This window comes from Cannabis sativa, chromosome 7 (genome assembly GCF_029168945.1).
Source record: "Cannabis sativa cultivar Pink pepper isolate KNU-18-1 chromosome 7, ASM2916894v1, whole genome shotgun sequence".
Classification (NCBI taxonomy): Eukaryota; Viridiplantae; Streptophyta; class Magnoliopsida; order Rosales; family Cannabaceae; genus Cannabis; species Cannabis sativa.
Genome location: NC_083607.1, coordinates 54,812,043 through 54,819,712, shown reverse-complemented (window position 1 = coordinate 54,819,712; position 7,670 = coordinate 54,812,043). Strand labels below are relative to the sequence as shown.

The window sequence follows — 7,670 nt, the reverse complement described above, 5'->3', positions numbered from 1 at the left end:
TCTCTCTTTTTTTTTTATTTACAACTATTTTTCTTTTCTTCAAGACAATCTTAATTATGTAGCTGTTTTATTTTCCAAGGGAAGACAATTATTATGGCCTGTCCTCGGGCCCTTTGTATTATTATATATTTTTTGACCTGCCCTTTGGGCCAGGATATTTTATATATATATGATCTCTTTGATGCATATTTTCTTTGACTTTGTTTCTACTTTTGGCCTGTTTTACATCTGTCCGTGCGGTATGCCTTAGTGACATGAAAACTTTATTTTTAAGGCACTCAGTTTTATTTAAAATTTAAAGGTTGCATACATTTTACGGTACAAATGAGCAAGTCGTATTCGAAATCTACACACATGAGAAATCTGCAGAGAAGTTAGACACTAGGTGTGAAATGTCTATCAAAAGACAATGGAAATCAGAAATCGGGACGGTAAATGTCTGTAATCTTTTAACCACTAAAAGACAATAAATAGTTGATTTTTTATAATGTACATATATGTTAAAAGTAATAAATTTGTGCGCGGAGAAAGTTAATGGTACTTGTGATGATGAGGGAATGTAAAAAAAACAAAAGCATCACGGTGGTGTACAATTCGGGGTAAATGGAACTAATTACAGCCATAACTAAATAAAAAAAATCATTATTTTAAACAATAAAAATATAAGACAATCTGTAATAAATTGGACATTTTATAATTTTGTATACATTATTTTAATTAATTACAAAATATGTGCAAAAAAATTTATTATCATTTTCTCATACATTTTTATATATAATTAAAAACTTTTTTAATTTCTTTTATAATATATATGGTAATAATTATTGATTATTATATATATGGTAATATTGACTATGTTTATTTTTATGTTTACAATTATAATAAAAAACATACCAATAATATAAAACATTTTATATATGTGTTTATTTTATTTTCTATTAATTAAACAAACTAATTTAATAATCAAAATAATAATATTCATATAAGTTTATTTTATCACTCTATGTGCGTTATGTTTATTTTTTAGAAAATAAATAATATATATATAAAAAAATTGTTTATCTTTATCTTTTTTTGTTTATTGTGTCATGTTTAATTTTTCTAATTAAATGATTTTTGGAGTTCGTAAAGTTATATTTGTTTATTTATTTTTTGATGTAAGAATTATACTTCAATAGAAAATTCGTTCACTAATTCATTAGAAAATAATCAATATATAGAAACAATAGAAAAAAAATATACTTATTTTAGTATAGTATAAATTGTCTATGTGTATTTTTATGTTTACATTTATAATAAACATACTAATAATATAAAATACTTTATATATATGTTTATTTTGTTTTGTATTTATTAAACATACTAATTTAATAAACAAAATAATAATAATATTCAGATATGTTTATTATATCACTCTATGTGTCATGTTTTTTTTTTTTGGAATTTTAAGTATTGATTTATATTTATATACATTAATGTTTATAATTTTCATATTGTATTTTATTAAAAAAAATCTTATTAAATTATAATAATTCATACTAAAATAGATAATAAACATTTATCTTTTAATAAAAAAATATTAACTTCTTTATTTTAATAAAACTGTTTAATTAATTTTACAAAATTGTTTATTTTGAGTTTTAATAAACATAGTTTATTATTTAATGATTAAAATGTATAGTTTCATGTAATAAGTTTTCAAAATATATAAATTTTTAAAATAATTTTTTTTTGCACATTTTTTGTAATTATGTTGTTTTTGTTGTACATTTATGAAAAAAGCCCTAATAAATTTGAGATTTACGACACTATGCCTAAATTTCTCTTTATTTTATACTTTCAACAACATTTGTTATATACACTAATGTTGATGAAGATATAAGTATATTAAATAAATTTAAACACCACTAAAAAACATAATTATTAATTAGCATGGCGTCGCGTCGATAGCTTCTTTCCAATATTATGTTTTGCCTTTTAATTAATAAAAATAATGTTTTTCTTTACCTTGTGCTCATACCCAACATCATTAAACATTGTTAATAAAGTATTAAACAAGGAATTATAACACATCTATCACCAAAGCCAAACCAGATACCATCGTTAATAACGTCAAGAACTAATAAAAACATACAATTCAATTATAAATAATGCCTGAGAGAATCCTGCTCAGTGACAGCTTCACCAAAAAAATCATAAAAATCAACAAAATTAAAATAAATTAAACTTCAAAATCAGAATCCTCCCATTGAAAATTCCATCCAAAAAACCATCAATTGGACAGCTTGTTGTCCTGAGAAACCAAACACAAAACTCTATGTTTAAAAGGACATTGGTTGGCACTTTATATAATAAACTTCACACATTAACAATTCAAACACACAAAATCACAACAAAACAAAGCTTGAGTACTGTGAAGTAGTAGTGTTGTGTTTGTTTATCTTTTGAGGAAAAATATAAAAAATGGCCAATCTCAATGCCACCGTTCCATTACCTTCTAACCTAATACCAGACTTTGCAAGTCCAGAATGGATGAACAAAGCCGACAACGCGTGGCAACTGACGGCGGCAACGTTAGTAGGGATGCAGAGTGTTCCGGGGCTGTTAATTTTGTACGGTGGTGCGGTCAAAAAGAAATGGGCTGTAAATTCGGCTTTCATGGTTTTATACGCATTCGCTTGCGTTCTAGTTTGTTGGGTTGGTTGGGGTTACCAAATGTCCTTTGGTGACAAACTATTTCCTCTTTGGGGAAAAGCCAATGTTGCATTGGACCAGAAATACTTCTTCCAGAAAGCGTTTCTTGGAATGATACCAAATGCAACTATGGTGTACTTTCAGTTTGTTTTTGCAGCTATAACATTGATTCTTATTGCTGGAGCATTGTTGGGGAGAATGAATTTCTATGCGTGGATGTTGTTCGTTCCTCTATGGCTAACGTTTTCGTACACTGTTGTGGCTTTCAGTATATGGTCTACTAATGGGTATTTTTCTGTTAATGGAATTATTGATTATTCTGGTGGATATGTCATTCACTTGTCTTCTGGTGTTGCTGGTTTCACTGCTGCATATTGGGTATGGAAATACAGATTAAATAGTTATCTCTCTCTCTCTCTCTATATATATATATAAATTGGGTATGTTTATATATACATGGATTAATTTCTCATATAAGGGTAGCAGAATCTCACACGTATATTATTTGAAAGCGCATGGCTGGTGTCCAATACAAACAATAACCTGTCATATTATGTTGGTGCAAACTAATTATAAATCACACATTTTAATTAAAATTTAATATATAGAGTTCAATAGTAAATTATTAGTATATATATTTACTCGAAATATACACTAAATCTGACAGGTTTTTCAAATAACCATACCTTTTTTTTAAAAAAAATATATATATAGTGTCACATTAAGTGTAATATTTTAGTACATATTTTGAAGTGCAGGCATCTTATTCATTTTTTTTTTTTGAAATTTCAGGCATCTTATTCATTAGTATATATATAACATGTCTATCAAGCAATGGACATCATGCAATACTTTTTATAGAACCGGCCCTAAGTTAAAATAAGTAATAGGTAAAAAAAAATTTAGATTCTTACTATAAAGAGTATTTTTAAAAATTATTAAAAAAAAATATATAATATTTTTAAAAGATATTTTTTTTTAATTTGGGCTCCTAAAATTAGTAGGCCTTAGACGCAGGCTTAGCTCGCCTTAACTTAGAGCCGGCCTTGCCCCTGCAACAATTATTTTTTTAGGCCAATAATACATCACGACAAGTTGTTTTTTGATGTTTTTTTTTTTAAACAAGATGTGTTTTCATGTTAAGAACACTAAATATACAAAAAAAATTATGTATGACATGCAATTTAAGTTATTTTTAAAATATGAATATTATTATTTTTAATAACAATATGATACATATATAAGGATGTTAGACTCTTTTAACAATGCTAAATACACACCTAAAGTACACACTTATTACATAAAGTGATGTATAATAAATATTAGTCATTGATATTTTTAAGTGAGACTATATTATTTTTAATTACATGAATATGATTATTTGATTAAAGGTTTCAAACAAAAAAAAAGTTTCAAGTTCAAACTTCTAAAGCATTAGTACTATTCAAAATTAATATATAGCTTACGTCTTAATAAATATGAAAAACGTAACCCCATTACATTACAGAAATTCAAGTCGATAAACAATCAAAAAGGGCTCAATTGTTTTCTTATTATCATTTAGAATATCATATAGATTTATCACACTTAAAAACAATTATCATAGAATTAACATGAATGATTTGAAGTGGCAAGAAACAAGAGTAAGAGACCTCTAAAAAATAGTAGACAAACTTTGAACTAACTAATTACCAAATTCTTCCATTTGATCATTTTACAGGTTGGACCTAGACTGAACAAGGATAGAGAAAGGTTCCCTCCAAATAACATTCTTTTGATGTTGGCGGGGGCTGGATTGTTATGGTTAGGATGGACAGGATTCAATGGAGGAGACCCTTATGTAGTCAGCATGGATGCTTCATTAGCCGTATTGAACACTCATATTTGTACTGCCACTAGTTTGCTCACTTGGCTTGTTCTTGACATTGTGTTTTTCGGAAAACCCTCTGTCATTGGCGCAGTCCAAGGAATGATCACTGGCTTGGTCTGTATCACCCCAGCTGCTGGTAACTCTCCCAAATTAACATATTTGAATAAATTCAAAATTAACAAGAGCATGTTTAGTATTGTTTTCTGTTTTTTGTTTTTAAAAAATTATTTTTAGAAATGAGAACAAAAAATAGTTTTTGAAGTTTTTAAAACACAAGTCACGTTTGGTTAGTGTTTTTTAAAAACAATATTGACCAAAAGTGATTTGGTTTTTAAATCAGAAAACAACATTTTGTTGTTTTCAAAATTCTTGTTTTTTGTAACTTTGTTTTTTGAAAACTGTTTTCAAAAAACAAGTCCAAACAAGCTAAATTATTTTTCAAAAAACAATTTTCTATTTTTTAAAAATAAATAAAAACAGTTTTTTAGTTATGATGCCAAACATGCACTAATATTGTCTAAGCATAAAGTTTTTTTTTTTTCTTTTATCAAACACATAGGGGTCGTACAAGGATGGGCAGCCATTATCATGGGTATATGTTCGGGCTCCATCCCATGGTTCACTATGATGGTTGTTCATAAGAAATGGAAAATTCTTCAGAAGGTTGATGACACCATGGCTGTACTTCACACTCACGCTGTCGCCGGAACCCTAGGGGGACTTCTAACTGGCCTCTTCGCAGAGCCGAAGCTCAATTTTTTGTTCTATGGTCACTATAATGAGTACATGGGGTTATTTTATGGTTTTCATATGGGAAAAGTGAGGGAAGGATTTAGGCAAATGGGGTGGCAAATTTACGGGATAGTGTTTGTTGTTGTCCTAAATATCATTATGACCAGCCTTGTTTGCATTGTGGTGAGATTAATTGTTCCTTTGAGGATGTCAGAAGAGGATTTGGAGATCGGAGATGAAGCAGCCCATGGAGAAGAAGCTTATGCCATTTGGGGTCAAGGTGAGAAAGAAGCGAATGCTAATAACCACAAGTATGGAGGAGGTCACATTGAGATGGCGTAAGTAGAAATTTCATGTCTTGCATATGGATGATTGAGCTCTCTCTCTCTCTCTCTCTCTCTCTCTCTCTCTCTCTCTCTCTCTCTCTCTCTCTCTCTCTCTCTCTCTCTCTATGTTTAAGTCTAATGTCTGAGTTGTAATAAAATCGTTATACTGTTTCTACATTGGTTGTCTTTCATCTAATTTCTTTAGAGGTTTGATTCAATTATTGTGTAAGGTCACAAAAACAATTCTTGGGAGGTTCTCTCAATAATGGACAAGAATTTGGTTCATCCTTGTAGTATATTATCTCTCTTTCTCTCTATGTCTAATTTGTAATAAAATCTTTACTGTTTGTACACTGATTGTTGTTCATCTTATTTCTATACAATTTTTACTTGTTGTGTAATTAAAGAGTCCTATAAATTGATAATGTGTTGAAAGTTAAATATACCATTTAGAAGATATATAGCTACTTCACTCATACTCAATTAGTTTGAGATAAAATCTTATACATCTTACCGTACACCTTATATTGTTGAACCCGATAATTCACCAAATATAAATTTCGAGATATTTTAAACTAATCAAAGATAATTAATCCCAACACACACTTCAAAAGTGTATGGGTGAGAAAATTGGGACCAACCCACACGAGGAGAAGAGTTGGCATAAGGATGCGCCAAGACACGAGTTAAGCTCCCCGCATGAGGCGCTCCTCGAGCCACGCTCCACTCTTCCCGCTAGCTCCCTCACTTTCTTTCGCTACTCCCTTTCTCTCTCTACCTTCCTATTCTCTATTGAAATTTCGTATTTTAATATTCCCAGTTTAATTATTTAATTAAGTGATTAATTAAATGCGGAATAATGAAACTCGTACTGAAAACAGTTTTTCCGTAGTTACAGAATACAACTCTGTAACTCCAGAGAAAACCCAGAAAAACAAACAGTGCATAAAAGTAAAAACACACAAGATTTTTGTACGTGGTTTCAACAATCCTTTCAGATTGTTACTAGTCCACGGGGCCACGCCCAGAGATAAGATTCATTAGATCGGTATCAAAAATACAAAGTAATTGACTTATGCATAAATAGACTCCCTCTTATTGTATGCCGCAAGCTTGATGTAGTCCACCTACTAACCGAATCTTGATAAAACTCCAAGAGCTCGAACTCCCTTCGATCACCTTGAAGAGTGCTTGAATCCTCCCGATTCAAGGCTTAAAGGCTATCTCTCGAAAGCCTATACAACTATCTCCCGAAGGTTGTGTGCTTGTATCATCCCGATGCAAGACTTCAAAAGCAATCTCCCGAAAGCTTGTAAATGTTGGGTTTTATGCCCTAAATAAAACTCTTTACAATCTGATTAGTTATCAATACAAGAAATTTGAAGTGATTGATGTTTGCATGAATTTTACATGCTAATGGTTTAATATGTTTAATATGTTTATTACATTCATACACACAAAATCAGTTAAATCCAGATCATATGTTTATTCACAATTACAGTATCGTCAACACAGTGGAATGTGATTGTGATCATATGCATCAAAAGTTTTGGTCCCTGTTTCATCAGTGTTATTGGATTTACACTAATGTGATAATCAGTGATGATGTGTACTTACACTTGGAGTAAGTGTTATGTTCTTTCCAGGACATTAGTAAAGTATGCTAGTTTCGAATGTATGGAGTATACATTGGACTGGACCGATATTGCAACTAAGTTAAGATATTACAAACTTACCGTTATACATATCTTTCCAAGTCAATATCAGTAGTTGATCTTAAGATTAAAAGAATCTAAATCCTGATATGCTTGGGCTCAACTCAGGAGTGCTATTCATGTTCTTAGATTTATTAGTTAAGCCTACTTTCGGGTCAGGGTGATACGTATATTTTGGGAACATGATAGTATGATTGAGTGGGAGTGCTGAACATAAATATGGAATCTATAGCTTCTACTGGTGTATAGAAGTCAAGTGATGATTCCCTTCGAGCTTAGCAAATAGAAGTAAATGGATGAGCTCTTGTTTAACTGACTAATTATTAGATCGCT

General features: G+C 30.1%; 1 protein-coding gene across 1 annotated transcript; it reads left to right on the top strand.

Annotated features, from left to right (window-relative positions):
* Positions 1–2,223: 2,223 nt before the first annotated feature.
* On the top strand, positions 2,224–5,798 carry LOC115696697 (ammonium transporter 2 member 5-like). The gene is made up of 3 exons (XM_030623587.2): positions 2,224–3,072; positions 4,415–4,700; positions 5,124–5,798. Exons 1-3 carry the CDS (start codon positions 2,464–2,466, stop codon positions 5,636–5,638), a joined length of 1,410 nt encoding a protein of 469 aa, XP_030479447.1. The 5' UTR covers positions 2,224–2,463; the 3' UTR covers positions 5,639–5,798.
* Positions 5,799–7,670: the final 1,872 nt, after the last annotated feature.

What these genes read in the sequence shown, in the direction of transcription:
- LOC115696697 (XM_030623587.2), top strand. Translation starts at nt 2,464, where the DNA reads ATGGCCAATCTCAATGCCACCGTTCCATTACCTTCTAACCTAATACCA. An exon ending in GTTTCACTGCTGCATATTGG is followed by an intron (nt 3,073 to 4,414) that starts GTATGGAAATAC and finishes ATCATTTTACAG; the next exon opens with GTTGGACCTAGACTGAACAA. An exon ending in CTGTATCACCCCAGCTGCTG is followed by an intron (nt 4,701 to 5,123) that starts GTAACTCTCCCA and finishes TCAAACACATAG; the next exon opens with GGGTCGTACAAGGATGGGCA.